This window comes from Paroedura picta, chromosome 15, assembly GCF_049243985.1.
Source record: "Paroedura picta isolate Pp20150507F chromosome 15, Ppicta_v3.0, whole genome shotgun sequence".
Classification (NCBI taxonomy): domain Eukaryota; kingdom Metazoa; phylum Chordata; class Lepidosauria; order Squamata; family Gekkonidae; genus Paroedura; species Paroedura picta.
In genome coordinates, this window is record NC_135383.1 from 14,906,702 (window position 1) to 14,930,305 (window position 23,604).

Sequence of the window (23,604 nt, forward strand, 5' to 3'; positions counted from 1 at the left end):
TTTTCATTCAAGGAGGTCAGGGTGGTATATGTCATTTCCCTTCCATTTCTCTCCCCCTCTTCCTGGGTATATTTTGAATACCTTCTCCCATATATGGCCTTCTAAGGGTCTAGTTTAGATAGCTCTGAGCCTCAGCTCAAATGTTTTATGCCTTGTTTCTGTCTCTGATGTTTAGAGACATGCATTTTATAGGTTCAGTGGAGGGAAAAAGATGAACGTAAGTGCCTCTTACTTTAGAGTGGCTTTCAGATTTCAGTCCATTGTTTAAGTAGGCGGGAACTGTAATGGCCTCCTAAGCCAGTCGGTTTTCACAGGAATTCTGTTCTGCAGCAAGATTCTTTATAGAAGGAAAAAAAATTTTTTCCCCACAGTCATTCAGCAGTGGAATAGGCTGCCTAAGGAGGTGGTGAGCTCCCCCTCACTGGCAGTCTTCAAGCAAAGGTTGGATACACACTTTTCTTGGATGCTTTAGGATGCTCTGGGCTGATCCTGTGTTGAGCAGGGGGTTGGACTAGATGGCCTGAATGGCCCCTTCCAACGCTATGATTCTATGATTCTAAGAATCAGGAGCCCTATTTAGGCTTCTTATGGACCTGTGTTTTACGTCTGGGGTTTTAATGCGAGTTTTACTGGGGATTTTATTCAGATCTTTGTAACCTGCCACGAGCCAATTGGGAGTGGCGGGTAATAAATTGAAACAACAATAACAGGAACAACAACAAGAACAACAACAAATAGAACAACAAGTCAAATCCAGCTTGTTTCCAGAGACAAGCTAGATGTACAGAGCCTTCCATGTTCTGAACCACCTGGAATATCTGAATATGCTTCCAAGGCAACAAAAGGGTGTTCCGGCTGAGGAATTTGGGAATGTTCAGTCTGGAGAAGAGGAGGTTGAGAGGGGACATGACTGTTCTCTTTATCTAGAAGGTGATGACCGGAGGTGGTCCCTGACCTCAGAAAGGTTGGGGACCGCTGGTTTAAACTACGTGTGGAATGGTACTGGCTAGATAAGGGGGGGATCCTTGGCAGTGTAAATGGCTGCCTAAGGAGGTGGTAAACTCCCCCTCACTGGCCGTCTTCAAGCAGTAGCTGGACGAAGACTTATCCTGGATGTTTAGGCTGATCCCATGTTGTGCAGGAGGTTGGACTAGGTGGCCTGTATGGCCCTTTTCAATGCTATGGTTCTAAATGTAACATTTTACAGTAATCCAGCTTGAATTTTAACAGACTGTGGATTACCTGTTTGTGTCCCCATGCTTTACAGCAGTGGTCCCCAACCTTTTTATCACCGGGGACCACTCACCAGGGACCACTCAACGCCTTTTACTGAGGCCCGGTGGGGGGGAGGGTAGTTTACTCCTCTACTCTCAACCACTGCCCTAACGCTCTCTGTTCGCTGTGGTTATGTTTAAACATCCCTTCAAAATAAGATACAGACACGCCACAACAATGAACATAAGGAACATTTTATTTTCGTGGAAATTTTAACTCATGACAATGACAAATCAACGGGAACCCTGAGCTTGTTTCTCTGCAACGAGAGAGTCCCATCTGGGAGTGATGGGAGACAATGACACCCGAAGTGTATTGTAAAGGGCCGGGGGGGGGGAGAAGTAAAGGGCCGGGGGGGAGAGAAGGCATCCTTCGTGGCCCACCTCCAATTAGTCGAAGGACCACATGTGGTCCGCAGCCCACAGGTTGGGGATCGCTACTTTACAGCACCTTCATGTCCCCCCCCCCAAGGCATACGAAATAGCTTTGAGAATGTGCAGAGGGCTGTCGCCGCCGTGTGAGCCCATAAGTGCGTAGAGTTGAACAAGAATGCTTTTAGCGAGTGCTGCCGCTGGAGCCGAAGCATGACTCATCTTGGCGGAGCTCCAAGATTGATTGAATTTCTAACCTCCCTTCCCCACCCCCCACCCCTCCCTGATTCTTTAATGAGAACTAAAGCCGAGACACTAGTACAAGTGTACAGGTTCCTGGGAGACTAAACAAGGAGGAACTTAAATGAAAACCCAATAATCTCTCGCTGGAGAAATAAGAGTTTATTATCGTGCTTCTTTGCAAGAGCAGATCAGAAAAAAGACAAATCAATTGAGAGAAGGGGTGACTTATGGGGATGCGTGTGGTTGAAATCCACTTTGAGTCATCTTGAAGGAGCGGAACAGCGGAAGCCTCTTTGGGTTCCAAGCAAGGCAGGCCTGGAGCTGCTTAATGAACAGGGCTGGTGCCAAGCAAGGCCCCTGGTAGCATTGCTTGAAGCAGGCAATTCATAATGTCCTGTGACAAGAGAAGTGCTTTTAAATGGAGAAACCAGGGGAAAGAAGTTTCCTTGGGCAGAGGGCTGGATAAATTATTCCCCCTGAGATTTGCAGTAAAATGAAAGAAATACCAAAGTTTCAGATCATACCCCTTCGGTGAGGTGGGGTTCAGGCTAGACTACTGTAACATGATTGAGATGGGGGCGGCCCCAATGACTATAAAGACGGTCACCAAGGACAAAGTAGCCTTGTACAGGTTAGCCTTATGTGTGGTCATCCAACTCACAGGGAGGTAAAGCAGACCTAAGTATGTTCTTTGTTGGTCTTAAAGGTGCTATTGGACTCTGATTTTATTGAGCTACTTCAGACCAACACGGCTACCCATTTGAATCTAAGTGTGCACTAGAAAAAGATACGGTTCTTATATGCCGCTTTTCCCTACCCGAAGGAGTCTCAAAGCGGCTTACAGTCGCCTTCCCTTTCCTCTCCCCACAACAGACACCCTGTGAGGTGGGTGAGGCTGAGAGAGCCCTGATATTCCTGCTCGGTCAGAACAGCTTCCTCAGTGCCCTGGCAAGCCCAAGGTCACCCAGCTGGCTGCATGTGAGGGAGTGCAGAATCGAACCTGGCTCGCCATATTAGAAGTCCGCACTCCTAACCACTACACGAAACTGGCTCTCTATGGGATGGTTTAGTGATAATGTGACTGAGGGTGGGCACAAATCAGGAGAATGCAGTTCGGTTTGTGGCTCGTGACCACCACGATTTTTCAGCCGCCTCACAAAGCAATTTAATTTGTGAGGCAGTAGAATGGCTCTATTGTGCTACAGACACCAAAGTCACAGCCCTCCCTGCTATGGTAGAGGGAATCTCTGGCCGATTCTACTTGCCTTCCATGTTTGGTGAGGATTGGATTTATGGCCCCTGCCATTGAAGGTGCCCCTAGGAAAATGCTGATATAAAATATAATCTAATACATCTTCTGCTTGGCAGCTGATTTACTCCCTCCCCTCCCAAACCTATTCTAGTGTTTGCTGTATTGCACTGTTAGGACTTGTTGTTGTTGGTTTTCTCAGTTTGCATTGATCCTTTTTGTTTTGGGTCACTTTCACTATTGGGTGCTAATGGCCTCAGGATTGTTTAGGATTGCATTATAGACTTTAATTTCCTGCAGCTGAAAGACAGTATTTTTCCATTTTAAATTGGAGAGCAAGGCCAAGCAGGTCTACTCAGAATTTTGCCGTGGTCTCTAGAATGAGGGGGTTACTCCCAGGAAAATGTTTTTAGGATTATACCGTAAATGTATAAATAAAAATGCTTTGATTTACTTATCCATTAGGGTTGCCAGATTCTCCCCCCCCCTCCCCATATCTACTGGTGGAAGTAGGGGGGCAGGGTTGCGAGATCCAGGAGGAAAACTACTGGCAATTTGGGGATAGAGTCTGGGGAGGGCAGAGACCTCAGTGGGGTACAAGGCCATAGAGTCCACCCTCCAACGCATCCCTTTTCTCCAGGGGAACTGATGGCCAGTCTGGAGATGAACTGTGATTCTGTGGGATCCCCAGGTCCTTCTTGGAGGCTGGCATCCCTCTGGGGACCTTAGATGGTTCTGCAGAGCTTGAGAGTCAGGGCTGTTTTGCCAGGCCAATGACTGAAGCTTAATAACCAACAACTGATCTCATAGGGCTCTCTCCCTGCATTCCTATCTTCCAGCATATGTTCCTTCAGGAGGCTAGATTATGCCCTCTCCATACGCTAGGGATGTTATGGGCAATATTGGAGTGGCGTCTGCATTAGAAATTTTAGCCTAATTAGATTTTATACCGTATTTCAGAGAGACAAGTGGCTTTAATTATGTCGCAATCTGCCCTGAGTCTGCCTGGAAAGGGCAGAATTAAAGTTAAATAATAATAGGGTTGCCAGCTGAGGGTTGGTAAATGCCTGGAGACTTTGGGGGTAGAGCTGGGAGTTATTGGGATTTTGGGTGGGGAGAGACAAGAGTGGTTTAAGGACTCAAGGGCCCATAGCATCTGAGCCAGTTTAAGGATGCGCGGAACCCTAGCAGAATACAATTTCGACGGGAGCAGTCAGACTAGGGGTGGAGGGGTCCCCCACTTTGGAAAGCGGCATCACTCCCAGTGTCTTTTAAGAAGGAAAAATGGAGAGGAGGGAGGCTACTGCCCTGGTCCAAGGCCCATAGCATGTGCTGCATGCGCTATGTGGATAAACTGGCCCTGGAGTCCACACTCCAAAGCAGCCATTTCTCCAGTGTTAGGGTCTCTTAGAGATGGGCTGTAAAACCAGGACATCCCTATGCTCATATCCAGCCTTCAGACCTCTCTTTCAAGCTGAATGTTATTGAGTGGGGTCGAGCTGATCAGTGGCCAGCAGTGGAGAAGCGAAGCAGCTCCCTGGCTTTTCTGGAGTGGTCGCTCCACATGGCCGTGTCCCTGTGGGGTCATCTCTTCCTTTCTGCCCTCAGGACAAAGCTTCTTGGGTGGGAGCAGGAATCCGTCCTGCTTTCCTGGCCCTGTGAAGAAAATTACAGAGGTTGCACCGCCTGCAATTAAGTCAGCACCACAAATCTCTCATTGCTGAGAGAGCTGCAGAGTGGTGCATTTCCTTCCGCTTGAAAAGAAGCACTCATCATTCATCGGCTATGATTCCAATTTCTCCCGGATGGGTTTTTTTTAGAGAGCGCTCTGCTCTTCTCTCCCGTACAGCCTGGCTGCGGCAATGGCTTTGTGTTCCAGCACTGAGAAAATTGCTTTCAAGGACTCTTGTTCTGGCAATTTTTTAAAAATTTAAATGCCCGTTTAACTTCCTTGCTGCCATTTTCATACGTTTCTGCATGCAACGTGTATGCTTGTCTGTCAAGAAGGCAATATTAGGCTAGAAGGGTCTAGCTCCAGTTTGGGAGTTTCCTATAGATTTGGGGACCAAGGGAGTAGAGCAGGGGTAGTCAACCTGTGGTCCTCCAGATGTTCATGGACTACAATTCCCATGAGCCTCTGCCAAAAATTGTAGTTCATGAACATCTGGAGGACCACAGATTGACTAGAGGACGCTGGAGTAGAGGACCCCTACTCTGTGGGGTATAATGCCATGGAGGTTGATTCTCCAGTTGCTAGCAAGCTAAGGTGGGAAAAGGACTGGGCCACATGCTTCCAGAGCACAGCTGGTTCAACTATGTTGTGCAGGAAGCAAAGGGAAAGCCTGGGAGGGGAAGGAAAAGAGACTTTTATTGGCAAAGCCTGGGAGGGAGGTGGGAGGAGGGAATGAAAATCTTGGTGAGCTCTTCTTCATTGTAAAGCCTGGGAGGGAGATGGGAATAAAATACACTCTCTCTTTGGCAAAATACTTCTGTTAGATTTCACAGCCCCTAATGCTGATTGGAGAGTCATGAGAAATCATTGGTGGAACCCCTTCCCTTTGTGCACCCTGGTGGCTACAAGTGTGCTGGGAACACCTGGTGAGCTGCAATCAGACTGCTGGATGAACCTTTTCAGTAGTTGTTCGATTCTAGCATTGTTTTCCACCTCTAGTCCTTGACTGGCTGGTTTTCTCAACTGAGTCACATTAAAGCAAAAGTAGTCATCTTTGGAAGGATTTGTCCTCACTGCGCAGCTGAGAAACCACTTAAGGGATGGGTTGGGCACCAATACATTAGATTATGGTTAAGCAGTTTATGGACATAAAAACACATTAGAACTTTATAGCTCCCTATAAATTACTGGGTTTGCAGCATTTGCTTCCACAATGGGAGATAATTACATTCATTAATCTACTACTAAGAGCACATAATGTTGCCTTCCAAATAGTACTTGTGTTCAGTACGTTCTCGGGTTGATCAGCTGGGAGCAGGCTGTAGAAAGACAAACATCTCTCCCTCTATTCCTCCTCCCACCCACTCTGTTGCAGCTTTTCAATCATGGTGATTGTTTTGTATTACAGAGTCCTAGACTTGTGAATGGGGGTGAGCGAATCCCTCCCACTTTCCCCTCTTCCTTTTCTTTGATCATTTCGGAGTTGCACTTCTATCCTTGCCCACTCCGGGTCAGCAGGGAGAGCTCTTAAAATTGACCTGGGAACGGCAGCAGGTACATTTGGCAGCAGGTTCCATTTCTTTCAGATCATTGCCTTCCTTTTTTTTTGGGGGGGGGGAGAATTCTTCTCTGGAGAATTATTATGAACAATTACTGGGACATTTGGTTAGTATAACAGAGTTTTATCCAATCATAGAAAAGCGTTACTGAGTACAGTAAATAAATCTCCCAAGAAAAATATTGCAAAAAAGGTGAACTGATTATTAGATCCTGCTCACATTCAGGTTGTGAAAAGGAGAGTGAAAAGTCTAAACTAAAAAGTACTTTCTCTATCACAAATGGCCAGCTGATCCAGCATCATGTGTGTGGATGTATGACAGCATTGTTTCTACGGGAGATACCAGCAGAGACATGTGTCTCTTTGGAAGGCCATGGGGTGGCATGAAACAGGAGGGTTCAGAGATCAGCTCCTCACAAAGACTGATTATGCACCGCAGTGGCTGTGCCGGACTGCTGCCAGGTCCTTATAATGGGGGGGCATGCCTCACTACATCCCAAGAATTCATGGGGGACATAATCCCCTGGTACACGCGAACTGCCCTGACATAGTGCACATGGGCGCACAACACCAGGGGTTCGATAGCCCAGCCTGTGGTGCGGTGGCAGGAGGGGGAGCGGAGGGGCATGGGGGCCCCACCGCATGCTGGCAGGGGAACAGAACGCCCCTCTCCCACTCATGTGGGGTAGGAGAATACCCCATCCAACTCTGAGGCTCCCTGCCTAGAAATCTACTTAGAGAGCCAGTGGTGGTCTGGCTAAGAGCGGCGGCTTCTAAACTGGCAAGCTGGGTTTGATTCCCCCCTCCTCCACATGCAGCCAGCTGGGTGACCTTGGGCTCATCACAGCTCTGGTAGAGCTGTTCTCACAGAACAGTTCTGTCAGAGTTCTTTCAGCCTCACCTCCCTCATGGGGTGTCTGTTGTGAGAGGAAGGGAAAGCGATTGTAAGATGCGTTGAGACTCCTTCGAGCTGTGAAAAGCGGAGTATAAAAAACAACCCTTCGTCTAACTTACCGTCAAGTGTGCATTTTATGAGATCCGCCCCTGCCCGAGAGAAGGCGGCAGCTCTGTGCGATTATTTAATTTTATTATTTAATATTATTTAATCTGTATTTTAGAATTTAAATATTTACATTTTATTTGTATACCTATTGTCTCTTTCACTAACATGATCCACCCTGAGCCCTCAGCCAGGGTACTCTCAGTAGGGTGACCATGGGCCAGTCACAGCTCTTTCAAAGCTCTCTCAGCGCTACCTACCTCACAGGGAGGGTGTCTGTTGTGGGGAGAGGAAGGGTAGATGATTATGATCCCCCTTGAGACACATGAGGCCTGCTGGGTAACCTTGGGCAGTTGCAATTCTCTCAGCCCTATCTACTTCACAGGATGCCTGTTGTGGAGAAAGGAAGGGAAGGTGATTGTAAGTCATTTTGAGAGTCCTTTGGGTAGAAAAAGCAGGATAAAAATAAAAGCTCATCTTATTAGCAATTGTGATTGTTTACGTTCTTCTCCTATGATACTGTATACCAGGGGTAGTCAAACTGCGGCCCTCCAGATGTCCATGGACCACAATTCCCAGAAGCCCCTGCCAGCGAATGCTGGCAGGGGCTTCTGGGAATTGTAGTCCATGGACATCTGGAGGGCCACAGTTTGACTACCCCTGCTGTATACTATGTCAATCCAGTCATATAGTTAGTTATAAAACAGGGTGGGGGCACCTTTCCCCCTTCCACTAATGTAAAATATCAGATTCACCCCAAATGTACATTGCTGGGAATGAAACGGAGGGAATGCTTTTATAATTATGTTCCATCCACTCTCGGGATCTTAACCTGATGTCTGAGCCCTAAACAGGTTTTCTCTCTTCTGGTTCCTGGAAGAATGATGATCTGTTTTTCAGTCATTTCATTTAGGAATTGTGCTTTCTCTAATCTTTCTTGTCCAGTATTGCTTCCCAAAGTGGTTCCTGGGGAATCCATATCAAATGCAAGCATCAATTGAAGTTCAGGGCAGATATTTTGATTGTGTCAATTGTTTTTGCAAAGCAGCTTTTCTGGCCATTTCGTTCTCGAGGCTTGCCTTTTTGAGGTCTCCTTGGAGGAAATAAGATTTTGTCTGAGGCCTCGGGGACGGGATTAGGAGCGAGTTTATGGCCAAAGCTAGACGAATGAACCGACAGTCAGCAAAGCAATGGATTGTTTGTTGTGACATTGATTAACTAGTGGGATGCATTTTCCTATTGTGTTTGGGCAGTTTCCGAAGGCTTCTCACACAGGAGATGTTATCTTCACAATATTTAATTTCTTCTTTTTTTTATTTTTTGCTTTTCAGGCTGAGAACAGTATAATTTATCATGAGATGTAACCAATACTCATTTATTATCTGAAATCTTGGTTCCTAGCAGCATCGTTGTTCATACGGAACTAAGGCGTTGGGCTCCGCGTTGTTAGCGTATGAATTTTGCATGAAGAAGGTCCCAGATCGGCGCTTGGATCGCATAGAACAAGATCCAACATGAGTAGCTGGGATGGCTGCCTGTATTTTGTATGCAGGTCTCAATTTTTCAGCAAGTAATCACAAGAAAATCGCATCGACCCATTATGCACGGCGGCAGCTGCACTGCGCTGCCACCGTTCTGTTGTGGCAGGGCATAAAGCCTCGCTGTCCCCCATGTATGCACGGGGGAGGGTCTCCCCCAGTGCATGCAGGCTGCACCAATGCAACGGCCTGGTGCATGCAATGTGGGGCCGGAAGCTCTGGGAGTGCTCTGCTGATGCGGAGGCGGTGGGGGGGGGTCAGGGGCACGGGGCCCCTACTGCACGATGGTGGGGAGCAGCATGCTGCTCTCCCACCATGCTGGGGGTGGGGGGGATGACTCTGTCAGCTCCACAGAGCCGCAGAGTTGGCAGGGGTGAGAGGCCAGACCCGACATGGGGAAGAAAGGAATAATGCGGAAGGCACTGCGAGAGTATTAAATTAAAAGGTAAAGGTATCCCTTGTGCAAGCACCGAGTCATGTCTGACCCTTGCCATTCCCTTCCCCAGTCATTACCGTTTACCCCTTGAACCGGCTGCTGGGATTAAACTCCCAGCCTCATGGGCAGAGCATTTCTGCTGCCTTACCACTCTGCGCCACAAGAGGCTCCACTACTTCGAGAGTGTATGCTTGCATTTTTTTAGTATCTCCTTCAAACCCTTGCCAATCGTTTTGAAAGGTTTGTTGAGAATTCAGCGTCAATATCAAGTAATGCAGGCATTTTTAGGTCACACATGAGGGTATAGTTTAGGGTTGCCAAACAATGGCAGGGCTTGGAGGTCTCCTGGAATTATAATTAATTGCCAGACAACAGAGATCAGTTCCTCTGTAGAAAATATCATTTATTTACAACATTGGTATCCTACCTTTCTGCCGTTATGCGGGCTGCCGAGGCAGCTCGTGATTTAAAACATGCGTGGTAAAACTGCATTATAAACTCATTAAAATAACCCCCCTCTCAAACATATTTCATCCAAACAAATTTGGAAAGATGTAAGAAAAAAAAACAGAGCTGAAATACATATGAAACAGTTAAAATGAATACAAAACACTGGTTAGGAAGAAGGGATCACTGAGGAAATGCTGAACGAAATGAAAGAAAAAATCTTCACCACCTTGTGAAAAACAGCAACAGAGAGGAATAAACAAAGGTCACCCAGCTGGCTGCATGTGGAGGAGTGGGGAATCCAATCCAGTTCTCCAAATCATCAGCCACCACTCTTAACCAATACACCAAGCTTGCTTGCAAATGACAGGATTCCGTGGCAGAGAGGGGATTGATACTTGGTCTCCTACATCCCAAGTCTGACATTCTAACTCCTCCTCCACAATAACTCTCTCAGCTATTTACTTGGGGCACCGCTAAGCCATTTCTGTTCTGTGCACAAGCTAGATAGAGATGCTCTGAGCGTTAGTCATCTAACCCCATTGTGTCCTTTCAGACCATTCTACCAAACTATCCCTACCTCCCTGCTATCGGTTAAGTCAGGGGTAGTCAAACTGCGGCCCTCCAGATGTCCATGGACTACAATTTCCAGAAGCCCCTGCCAGCATTCGCTGGCAGGGGCTTCTGGGAATTGTAGTCCATGGACATCTGGAGGGCCGCAGTTTGACTACCCCTGGGTTAAGTGAACACCAAGCACATAGATTATTAATTAGGTATATCGATGTGATGTCATAGGGGTTATCTGGGAACATTTAATCAATCTAATTTTGGGATAAATCTCACATTTAACCCTCTGGTTGGCTTTCTGCAATAATCTCTCTATCGATCTCTTTCTGAATGACTGCACAGTTTGATATTGATATAGATATAGATATAGATATAGATATAGATATAGATATAGATATAGATATAGATATAGATATAGATATAGATATAGCCTCTTGTGGCGCAGAGTGGTAAGGCAGCAGACATGCAGTCTGAAAGCTCTGCCCATGAGGCTGGGAGTTCAATCCCAGCAGCCGGCTCAAGGTTGACTCAGCCTTCCATCCTTCCGAGGTCGGTAAAATGAGTACCCAGCTTGCTGGGGGGTAAACGGTAATGACTGGGGAAGGCACTGGCAAACCACCCCATATTGAGTCTGCCATGAAAACACTAGAGGGCGTCACCCCAAGGGTCAGACATGACCCAGTGCTTGCACAGGGGATACCGTTAACTTATAGATATAGATATAGTCATTCACCAAAAACAAGGAGAGAAATGAAAGAACCAACAAGGCTAGGGATAATGTTAAACTGGAAACATTTGCCTGTGTATCTGAGCTGCTGGCACACAACCGGCACCCTCTTAAACCCATTGACTTCTTTGGATTTAGAAAAGTGGGACTGTATTTAGGATTGCACTGTAAATGGTCTTTAGGCAGGGCCAGCAGCAGTGGCAGGGTCCATGGTCATCTGGAGAGGTAAAGGTTGGCCCTGCTCTTTACCCCATTTAGGTATCTCCCCTCGTCAGACTTCTGCTTCTCTGTGTCCCACTGCCTCCCAAACCTCCAGTTATTTTCCAAACCAGAGTTGGCAACCCTAACTGTCCTACCAAGACCTATTTACTTAGAAAAGCAATGCCCAGGAAACATTGATTTATTTACATATGGCAGCTGAATGCCGCTTTTCTCCCCGAAGGGGATCCAAGGAAGCTCACAGAACTCTACTGAAATGTAGCCTCCAAACACAACTACATGACAATCTGAAAAACAGATCCATTTCTTTTTTATTAATTAGCAGTTTTATTTAGAATTTCCCTACAATTTAAAAGATGGGGGAAAGTACCAAATAAGGAGAGAAAAAGGGTGGTGGTGGTGGGGGGAGCAAATCCCCCAACCCACATATCAACTTTGTCACATTAATTTTTAAAGTCTCCAGCCAAATGGTTCATAAATTATAATCTGTATACTGCATGCTTAAAATATTATTTCAGACTTCTTAAAATTAAAAGTACTTCTCCACTTATTAATCACTAAAGCCGCAAGTCGTTTCGTCATTTCTTCCCCTCTTTCCTGCAAGGAGTCAATAAGAGGTTTCCAGTTAACCATAAAGGAAGCTGTTGGCTTCTCTCCGATCAATACCCTGAGTATTTCACTGGGCTCCAGCAGCTTCATCAGCCGGTCCTCTGTTTGTTGGCAAGTTTGTAGCTTTCCAGTTCTGAGATTTCAGATGGCTCTTGATTGCACCAAAACGCTCATGGCCCTGCTCAGGTGTTAAGCACCTGCAAGGAGAAGATGACCAAGGTAGTCCAGATGGAAGGTAATTGGTGTTGGCTTGCTATCAGCAAGACCTTTCTCACTTCCCTCCCCTGAAGAATAGTTCAGAGGTTTCTCAAGGGTTAAAAAAGTTGAGAAAGGCTGGTATAGTGGGGGTTGTGGAGCTCCTACAATTTCAAATGATCTTCAGATTGCAGAGGTCAATTGTTCTGGAGCAAATGGCTGCTTTGAAAGGTGGATAAGAGGGCATCATCTCTCCAGGGTCTGTAAGACTCTTCCACCAGACATTTGATTGAGGCCGAGCTAAGAAGATCGGGTCCCTCCCTATATAGGCCCTATTTGCTAGTCATCTGGGGAGGAGTTACCCCCTGAGACAGTGGTTGGGGGCTGTGGGAGGCTGCGGTCGGGTGTGCAAAGAAGGGAGGGGAGGATTAGACTAGTTTATCGCCCGTGCATGGGATTGTATAGTTTTCTTCTGCTTTATGTGATTTTATCATTTTACTCTAAACCGCCATAAGCCATGGCCCAGGAGTGGCAGTCAACAAATATAATAATAAATAAATAACGTTTGGCCAGTGAGTTCATTTGTCTGCAACTCACTGTCAGCTCTGTAGGCGCGTTTCCATTGTGTGCACATTATGTGGTAATTAGATTTACAAGGTACTGCAGTTATGCATATAATGAATGGTGCTTAATTCACTGGCAGGTAGATGGTACACTTTGTTCTATGGGTGTGAGAAAATGGAATTGCATGGAAATTAAAGAATCATAGGTTCAATTAGCGCAAGGGATAAAGTACATGGAAACAGGTACTTTCGCTTCAATAGAACGAGGATGAATTTATAAGGTTCTAGATTGGTACATTCCGGGAGAGGGCACCCTAAATTCACCAGGGACAGTTCCTGTTTTTTAGCAGGCATCCTTATGAAGGATATAGGGGCCCACCTCTATAATCACCAGCACATGAGCTTGGTCTCCTTCCACACATGGATCATATACCCCTGGCTTGGAAATATGGTTGAAAGACTGCTATAGCACAATATCCAGCTGTGTGCCAGGGCAGTTTTGGACCCAAAAAAGAACAGAATATGTTTATCATCAGCCTTCATGGCATGCTAATATTATGGGTATAAGGGCTGACCATCTTTAGAAGAAGAAGAAGAGTTGGTTTTATGCCTTACTTTCACTACCTGAAGGAATCTTAAAGTGGCTTACAATTGCCTTTCCTTCCTCTTCCCATAACAGGCACCTTGTGAGGTAGGTGGGGATGAGAGAGCTATGGCAGAACTGCTCTGTGACAACAGCTCAAAGAGGATTGTGAATACCCCAAGATCACCCAGCTGCTGCAGGTGGAGGAGCAGGGACTCAAAGCCATTTCTCCAGATGTATTTATTTATCATCTGGCATGTGTGTAATGTAGCCAGGAGATCCTAAGATTATCTGTCCTCCAGGCAAGAGACATTCAAAGATGGTTTGCTGCCCCCACGTCACAACTTTGGTATTCCCTGGGATCGCCTTTCCAAGTGCTAGCCAGGGCCATCCCACCTTGTCCTGCGAGAGCTGATGGGATTGGGCAATCTAGGTTGGACCACACCCCAAGTGTCTAAAGAGGGCTAAAGAGAGCTGTTGAATTGTCTGCTGAAGCATTTTTTGGGTGGAGTGACTTTGGGGGGAATTTGATGTAAGGTGTTTGCTGCCTCCTACAGGGAATGCTTGCTTGCCTCTTCTACTGTTCTACTTGTCTGTTTTGTGAATGCATAATGTGATAAGTGATTAGGGTTCACACATCCAAAGGAAATGAGATGTCCTTGCTACTCAAGTGGGAAGAGAGTGGCTTACATTATATACGCTCTCCTGAAGAGCTCTCAGCAAATTCCAATCTGCTGGTGATCCCTGGCCCCAAAGAGGGGTGCCTTGCCTCAATCAGAGCCAGATATTTTTTGGCCCTGGCTTCAGCCTAGTGGAATGAGCTGCCGGTGGGGAGACAGGCCCTTGCAGAACTCCCAAAGTTCTAGAAGGCCTGCAAAGTGGCACTCTTCCACCAGGCACTTGGTCGAGTCCCTCTAATATCTATATGGGCCCCCTGCCTACCTCCCAACTGGGGTCTTCTCCAAGATTGTGAGCTCTCATCCTGAGCCAGGCTATACTGTATGTAGTAGGACATCATAATTCATTTTTTAATGATTTGTTTATTTTGGAATTTATATTCTGCCACTCTCAAGTGAATCATGGCGGCTTACAAATATAAAGTCACATAAACCAATAAAACCCCGGACAACCCCTTACCCAAGGTTGGCAGCCAAAAACCTCCTACCTCCAAAGCAGACTGACCTAGGGGTGGGTGCATAGATGTAAATGCCCAACCTGAGGAGGAGCCGCATTGATCTTGGTAATTTGCATGCCTGGCTCATTAGGTTATTTTTTTTTTTAGGATGGAGTGATTACAGTTAGAGTTAAGGGGTTTGTTTTTAGCATAATGACTTGTCTGTTATTTGAATTTGTTTTAGATCTGTTTTCTGTTTCTGATATAAGCCACCCCAAGACAATTTTGGAGAGGAGCAGCCTATAAATGCCATGGATGGATGGATGGAGGGAGGGAGGGATGGATGGAGGGATGGATGGATGGATGGATTGATGATCCAAGGGAAGACCTTTTCATGATCCATGAAACCGTGCTTATTCTCCAGTGCTGAAGACCTGTCACTTCTAGATTGACGATTTTATAATCTTATTTTCTCCTTTGTCTTTTTCCCTCCCCCTGCCTGCCCTACACAGAAGGACGCAGTAGTAGTGAAGCCTCATGACCAGGTGGAGAAGCGCCAGGATCCCATAGTGAAGAAGAAACGGGATGTTCTTACCAACGGGCTGCCGTACCCTCCGAAAAAGAACAGGCTGCACCATCACTATTACGGCTCCGATCGGGAGAACGACCGCAACCTTTGCCAGCACCTCAGGAAACGGAAAAGGGTTCTGAAAAGGCTCCAACAGGTAGGAAATCAATTTACGGCGGAGCGGTTTGTGCCATTTCCTCCTGGAGGGATATAGATTTCTCAGGAGCTGCCTTTGTAAAGCCGGACTGATTTCCCTTCCCAATTGCACTTATTATCCTCCGGCGGTCGAACCGTCACAGATTGCATCGTGGCAAGGGGCTAATAATAGGAAACAGTTGTGTCCGAGTCCTACTGGAATGGGGTAAGATATCGATTAAGGCTTCCCCTTCCTAAATGTGAATGCCTCGGTACTCCAGCCGCTCTGCTGGGATCAGGCACGGCTCACTCGTACAGGCAATCTGGAGCAGCATGATTCGAGGGGGCTACCCATCATGCTTGAATTGACACCCGCGTCTGGAGCTGTACGTTGGCTGGCTGCTCTGCAGTGCTGCACGTTGTCCCCCAGAATCCTCCGAGGCATTGTAGACTGCTATAGGCTGGGCTCTCCGTTTGTGTTAGCTTGCCCTCACAGATTCCATCTGCAGGAACTAGGCCAGGGGTAGTCAAACTGCGGCCCTCCAGATGTCCATGGACTCCAATTCCCAGGAGCCCCTGCCAGCATTCGCTGGCAGGGGCTCCTGGGAATTGTAGTCCATGGACATCTGGAGGGCCGCAGTTTGACTACCCCTGAACTAGACGCTTGAGATCCTGAACCAGGCTGAGAAGGAGCAGAGTTTTGGAACTCAGTAGGAAAACACGGTTTCTACGATGTGCTTGCAAAAAGATTCCAGCATGGAAATGCTTCAGCACCAGTTGTGCATTATGACCCTATCACGCTGTTGCTCCCACCCTGTTTTCTTGAAACACAAAGTAAGGGAGGTGGTCAGGGCTTTCCCTGCGCACCATTCTGCTGTTGCCCCACAGCGGTGTCCTAAATGTGCATGTGGGAGGAAAAGACAGGGGAGTGTTTTTGGAACACAGAAATGGAGGCTGGGGTATAGGTTAAGTGCAGGCACATGTGCTTTTTTTTTTGTTTTTGCTTAAAATCCTCCTATGTGTTTATTCCTGGGGAACAAATGCCATCTTGGCTTCATTGACAAGCATTTGCACATAATGTATCATCAGTTGCTCAGTGGCTTTGAAGGTCTCTGGTTCGGAGTGTAATATGGACAAGGTGGCTTGGGAAAGTTTGGAGAAAATTTAACTTTCAGTTTCTTTGAGGCCTATTAGAACAGAGTTCTGGGCAGTTGCTTAACCCCTTGTTGGGATGCTGAGAGCGTCCTGGTAAAGCCTTCAGATCAGAGATGTATGCTTTCTCAACCATTTGACTGTGGAGTAACCCCTAAAATATTCTTCAAGATTTGAGTACTCCCAGAAGTGATGTCAGCTGGCCATGCCTCCCTGCCATGCCCCGAGAAGTCACATGTTTACAGGGTGCATGGCATCACTAGGAAAATACTTGTTAAATAAGAAGTTAGTTTCATTTTTGTGTGTGCAGAACCCTGCCTGAGCAAAACTAGGAAGCATCTCAGCCGTCCTAAAACCCGCCGTGCAAAGCAGCAGTTCTCCTCAGGGGAAATGACCTGTGTGATTTGGAGATTGCTGTAACTTTGGGAGATCTCTAGGCAGAATATCTGAATCCCTTTGCTTGCAACAGGTTTCCATTAGTCATTTTCTGCAGGGGGGGGGGCCTCTGAGAAGCAATTCTGAGGGGGGGAGTGTAGAAAATGGGGAGAGTCAATGGGGGGAATGCAGCAGATTCAGATCTTCCCTTCCCTTCCTTTTCAACATGGTTACTGCAGAAAGCCACTCTGTCCTCCTGACATCTCTCTGGGTTAGTTAAAAAAATTAAATATGTATTTTTTAAAAAAATTGACCTCCCTCCCCCACAACATGAGTAACCTCTCTGGGGCCCTGAGGTTACTAGTAACCCTGGTTGAGAATGACTGCCATAGGGTATCTGTGAGGAATGTGAGGTGATCAAAGATGTTCATTCCACCCATACTGGCTAATACCCTTTCAATGTGCTTTTGCAGCTGGATTGTTGTTGTTAGGTGCGAAGTCGTGTCCGACCCATCGCGACCCCATGGACAATGATCCTCCAGGCCTTCCTGTCCTCTACCATTCCCCGGAGTCCATTTAAGTTTGCACCAACTGCTTCAGTGACTCCATCCAGCCACCTCGTTCTCTGTCGTCCCCTTCTTCTTTTGCCCTCAATCCCTCCCAGCATTAGGCTCTTCTCCAGGGAGTCCTTCCTTCTCATGAGGTGGCCAAAGTATTTGAGTTTCATCTTCAGGATCTGGCCTTCTAAGGAGCAGGCAGGGCTGATCTCCTCTAGGACTGACCAGTTTGTTCTCCTTGCAGTCCAAGAGACTGGATTATCCTTTGCTAAACAGGGAAAACTGCTGTTAAAGTGCATTGGAAGTGCATGCGGTGAGTCATCAATCAAAAGCAGGGAGACCACCTTTTGCGTTGCAGTCTTCTTTGTTGAAGCTGGGCAGCTGTAACAAGTTCTCAGTTTGCTATGGCAGATTCCCTTACTGAGAACCTAGGCAAATATCCAGGTTCTACAAACAGTGGATTAAAAGAATTCCTGTCTTCCATCTCCCGTGATATTATAATTCAATGAATTGGATGCTCTTAACAGACCCAAAGAGAAGCATTCCTTCATACATGGTATGTGGGACTCCTGCCACAAGATGTGGTGATGGTCCCTAGCTCTGATGGTCACAAAAGAGGGGCTAGGCAGATGGTGAAGAAAGATGTGTCATTAGGCCCTGACGGCTGAATGGAATCTCAGTGCTCACATTCTGGAGTTGGATGGCATAAGGAATTTTGGTCTGATCTACCTGGGCGTGCTCTTATGTGGCATGGGAATAATTTGCAGTGGCTACTGCATGCTCACGTCGTGTTTGTAAATTTAAAAAAAAACCCTGAAATGCTCTGAAGTCATCCAGCTGGAAAAAAAAATGTTTTTGACTGAGCCAGCAAAAGCCAGCTGCTTAAATTCTAGAGGGAGATGTCTGAATCAAAGCCGAGAGCTGAGGTACAATGTAATAATAACAACAATAATAAAAAGAATTCCCATCTGTCAAGATAACAATTTGCATGGTCAAAAAGGTACATGTTTCTAGGCAAGAATAAACGCTGGGAATCAGCAAAGGAGTTGAAACGCCTAGGGAATTCCCCCCCCCCCCCGTGTGTTGAGAGAACATAAAACCTTCTGAGAAGACTGGGAAGGGGGGTATGGAGGAAGGAAGTTTATTTTACAGAGCTTCCATACAACTGTTCAAGGGTGCATCACTCAGTGTGACAGCTGTACAGCTTTTAGAGTAAATAAAATTGCTCCCCCCCCAAAAAAAAACATCAATATTTCCCTCCAGTGACATAAAGCAAAGAATATTTTTGATGGTGCTTCTTTATGTACCTCCTTTTTACTCACTGGTGAGTGGTGAGACAGGATTTGGCATATTTGTCTTCCAACATTCATTCCCAAACACTGTTCAATGAGTGGAGATGGTTTATTTCCGTTGCTCGGTGCACGAGGAATCTGATAAGCTCGTTCTGTCTGTGGCTGAAAATGAGAAGGAAGCTGCAAAAGCTCATTGTGGGGGGGAAGAAACCCGCTTTTTCATTGAGAGACATCCCACATATTCTATGCAGTGTTTGGTAACCGATGTTCCGTATCTGGGAACCCTGCGACGGAAGGCTGGAACGGGTCCAGAAATGAAGGAAATATTGCGCTGCGCACAATCAAAACGAGATACTCAGCATGCTCATGCTGTAGAACTGCCCGGCAGTGTCGCTTTTAACGAACCGGAACCCCAATCTGCAGATGAGTTCACATCACCAAAAGCTGACATTTGTAGCCTCTCCGAAGTCCATTTAACAATTTGTGGTAATGACAGCTGTCCATTCATACAGCCTCTTTCTGACTCAGGCCTTTTACACCTCCAAGCGTTCGATTCCCACCTCTCAAAGTGATTCATGGAAGCTGGAATTGTTAGCCTTTAAAATGCTGCTGGATTTCTGTCTTGTTTGCGGCAATAGACGAGCTACAGAAAATAACGCCTATGGAAACCCCTCCGGGAAGACCTCGATGTGCCAACATCGCTTCTGGGTGATGTCCGTGCATTGGGTTATGTTCCGTAGTCCTTCAGGCTTTTTTTTTTGGGGGGGGGGTTTAATCTGAAATCAAGCTTTTTAATCTTTTAATTAACAAATTATGGCGCTACATGAAAATTGTAACTGCACCTTCCTGGCTTTCACTGATGCAAATTGAGTCTATGATATGATCAAAGTCAGTTCTTTCCCCCCAGTTTCTTCTCTTTCTAGTTCAATAATCAAAGGCAGATCATGCATCTGAAGAAAATTCTTTTTCGCTATCCAAGGATGGCTTGTCTGACTTTAATAGAGACTGCTCAGTAGCGCCCTCATCAAGTGGCACCCAGGATATGTGCTGTATCTTGTTTTGCCACCACGGCTGCCCTTCTGCAACAGTCCGTAATTCCATCCTGAGCTCTCTGGGGATTGGACAAGAAAAAAATTGGATAGATAGATGGAGTAGATCCATAGAATATAACATGCATGAACGTTTAATGTTTTTTTTTTTAAGTAGAAGGGGTGTGTGTGTCTGTCTATCTGTCTGTGTACATACTAGGGATGCCAGCTCTGGGTTCAGAAACCACTGGAAAATTCAGAGGTGGAAGCTGGGGAGGGCAGGATTTGGAGAAAGGCCCCAGGAAAGCTCAGGGCCTTAGAGCCCTCCCTTCAAAGCTGCCATTTTCTCCAGGGAAATTGATCTCTGTTGCCTGGAGATGAGTTGTAAAAGTGGGAGATCTCCATGTCCCACCTATAGTTTGACACCTTAAATAGATACTATTGGGAGCTTCCTAGAGTCATCATGAGGAAGGCACTTTTTTTCTTCTACTCCTCCCTTCTTTTGGGTTGGGAAGCTGGGGCCGAAGACAGCTAATCCCCTACCAGGTAGACGGCAAGCTTAAGTGTTGGGTAAATCCATCTTCTACATGTGGCACCTACCCTTTCAGAAACTGCTGCTACAGGGGAGGAGATGGGACCCATCTTTCATTAAGCTACGCCTGCCTCAATTGTGCGGCCAAGCCCAGCTGCTGAAGCGGCAGGGGAGAGAATGAAACCAACAGCCATTCCGTGTGCTGCAGCTTTGATTTGTGCCTCTCGCTACTCTCTCAGGCACAGACCGGTAATGGGAGGAAGAGGAGGAGGAAGTGGGTGGGTGAGGAGAAGTTGCCTGCCTGTCTGTGGTATTAGTTCGGGAGCAGAATGGATGGGCTCGGACTGGGGATCCTCGCGCTGTTCCGGAGGCGGTTGGCAGTGGTGACAAGTGATTTACAACGGGTTGTTTGCAGTTTGGATTGGCAGTCTTAGGGTGGCATTCGAAGTGCTCTTTAGCTGCTGCTTTCATTGCAGCTTGTCTAAGAAAAGCTAATTGGAAAAGAAGTGATAGCCTGAGTGATGGGTGAGTGTTCTGTTCAGGCTTCAAGAGTACTTTGTTTGGATCTGAAGACTGGGCTTTAAGACATGCAGCTTGACTGCACCAGGTTTCAGGGATCCTGTAGCACCACCCTCTGCCAAAATGGCAGCAGCTCCCCTTGGTCGCAGGTGGGAGTGGTTCACAGCATCAACCACAGGGGTCCTTGACCTTTCTGAGTTTGTGTCACCTCCAGAAAACTAACCCAACATTGTGGGCTCAGCCACGAAACAGGCAGCTGCAAGATATGGAGCCAGCCCCCAAATGAAGATCTGGGTGCTGTGTTGGCAGCTGCTGCCAAAGCAATGTTTTGGAAAATCTGGACAAATCTGGACAAATCCGGACAATAGGAATAGTTTCAAAAAAAAAACAAACACTTGCGGAGCATCAGAAAAGATATCAGTGGGTGCCATAACGCCCACGGGCATGACGTTAGGGACCCCTGATCTACTGCCTGATACTTTTACCTGGAGGTGCAGGGAGTTGAACCTAGGACAAGATTGTGAAGGGGCTAAAGCAGGACACTGGGGGCGGGGGCAGCGGTGGTGGGGTGTGTGTGGCAGCAGCGGTTCTTGCTTGGCGGTGGTTCGAGCAGCTTGTGAGGCTGACCGCGGCCAGGCGGGACTTTTTTCAAAAGCCCCGAGACACGGGGCATTTCTCCAGAAAGTGTGATTCTCCCGTGAGATGCGGGATGAATGGGCACCTTAAACTAGGGCCCGCTATCTACAGGTAGGATATCTCCGAGCATGATTTGCCCCATGCGTGACAATGGAGAATATGTTGACGCATTCCTTTTCTCTTTGTGAACTCTTGGACATCTGGTTGCTGGAGTAAGATGGACCTTTGGTCTGTTCCATCAGGGATCCTTTTACATCACTTTGGTGATTAGGAGTGGATTTTCCAGTTGGACCTCTGAACACCAGTTTCTGAGAAGCAAGAATGAGGGAAGGCCATATTCTTCATGTGCCTTTACTTAGGTCTTTCTGTAGCATCTGTTGGCCATTGCAGGAAGTAGCCTTCTGGGCCTGATGAACCTCTGCTCTGATCCAGCAGAGCGTCCCTCATAGGATGGTCCTTCAACACGTCTAAGGATGTCTCTTTCTTCTGCAACGGCATGCTTTGAAGTGCTGCAATCGTTGGTCAGGTGCTCCTGTGAACTGCAGCTTTTCTAGAGCTCAACCTCCCAAGTCACTTTTCTGTCCTCTCTCTTTTGCTAAACACAATTTCCACCTGAATATTTGCAGGAAATAATTTAAATATTCCCCCCCTCTTTTTTGGGGTGGGGTGGGGTGGGGAATTATGCCTCACTGTCCTGTCCTTCTCTCCCCCTCCAATTGCTAATGATCGGTCTGAGAAACTTTCACATGACTAGATTATATTTATCAAATCTAATTGACCTCCTTCATTGCAATTGGGGAAGAAACAAAAGATATCATGGGTGCTGTGGAACTCGTACTCTTTTCTTGGATCTAGGAGACAAGACCTCTTATTTTATTACAGAAGCTGTTTAAATATTGTAACATCTTGAGGACAATGTGTTAAATTTATTCTGTTTAGTATTGAACCATCTGGCTAATGCTATTGTTAGCATTAAGTTGTGTCTGTGTGTCTGTTGAAGGCATTCATAATATTCCTACATAATTCATAAGCAAAGGATCCTCCAGGAAAGGCATAAGCATATAGCATATGTATATCTATAGGAGATTTACTACTATTTGGAAAAAACTGACATTGGTTCAAGTGAAAATTGAAGTTTAGAGAGGGAATAGCCACTGAGGAAAAGGTTCTTACCTTGAAAACAGGAAGATCATAAGCCAGTCCCTGTTTTGGCTCCCAGTATATTTAAGCTTAATTTAAATTACAGAATAGAGGCTGGAAAGAAACCATTCATTTTTTAAATTTTAAACAGATGTATTGGAACAAGACATTAAAGTTTACACGATAATAAGCTTTTTTTACTTACTCATTACTTTCTTGATTTTCTTGTTGGCATTTGTGGAAAATGGTCAGCCACCCTTTTTTGTTTTGAGGCTGTTGTGGTGGCAGGCGGAAGATGGGAGGTGCATTCCAGGCTGGGAGAGGAGTGTTGCAAATTAACATCATTTGCTGATGTCACTCAGAATTGACATGGCACATTGGCCATGTTGAAGGCGACACTCTGGTTCTTGGGCAAAATATCTCTATACTATAGCCATAGAGTTTTGCCCACAAGAGTGGTGCCCCCTTCTCCCAATGTTGCTGACATGCCAGCTTCATTTCCAAGTGACGTCAACATGTTGCATTAATTTGCTGCATTTTTCTGGTTTGGAAGGGGTTTGTGGGATTGCACGGGGGGGAAGTGGTGCATCCTGAAACCAGGGGACCCCACCTGGACCAGAGGATCTAACAGCCCTAATCCCATTCCTACACAAATAGCTGTCCGTTTACACATGCCCATTTATTTAGGCTGGGGTTGTCAGGAGGTGAAACTCTGGGTTTTGGGGTAAATACTATGGTTTGAAGCTGATCCTTTATCTTTAAACCGCCCATGGCGCCACGGGCGCCACGGACTAAATAAATGGCTAAGGGATGTAGAGGTGGGATTAGTCCATGATGAGGAAGGGACCGGATTGGACCCTTCCTCACGACAGACAATCGGAGGGACAATCGGAGGGACCGAGCCTGCCGATTGGTCCCTCCGATTCCCAGCTCCTCGCAGTTCCTCCCGGCCTGACGTGGCGAGAGGCGCAAAGCGCCTCTCGCCGCGTCAGGCCGCCGCCCGAGGGAGCCGAAGCGCGGCTGCCGGGGGTTCCCTGCCTGGCGGGCTGACGCGGCGAGAGGCGCGTCAGCCTGCCGCCAACAGAAGAAACTTGCCGCCCCCGACCAGCCCGCCGCCGCCGACCAGCCCGCTGCCGCTGCCGCCCAACCCACCGCCGCCCACCAGCCCGCCGCCGACCAGCGCGCACACCACTTCGGTAAGGCCCTAGCGCCCGCTGCATTCCTCTGCAGCGGGCTTGATTACTAGTCTTAGAATATTCCCCAAATCCAAATTGTTGCTCCTGATGTCTCTGATCTCAGCATCA

The 23,604-nt window shown here is 46.9% G+C and overlaps 1 protein-coding gene across 5 annotated transcripts in view; it reads left to right on the forward strand.

The window, feature by feature from the left end:
- AUTS2 (activator of transcription and developmental regulator AUTS2) overlaps positions 1-23,604 on the forward strand; it is a 675,677-nt gene that overhangs the window by 123,834 nt on the left and 528,239 nt on the right. For all 5 annotated transcript variants that reach the window (XM_077312657.1, XM_077312656.1, XM_077312658.1 and 2 more), the window contains exon 2: positions 14,879-15,091. In XM_077312657.1, coding sequence (XP_077168772.1) covers positions 14,879-15,091 — 213 coding nt within the window. The remainder of the gene's footprint in view (positions 1-14,878; positions 15,092-23,604) is intronic.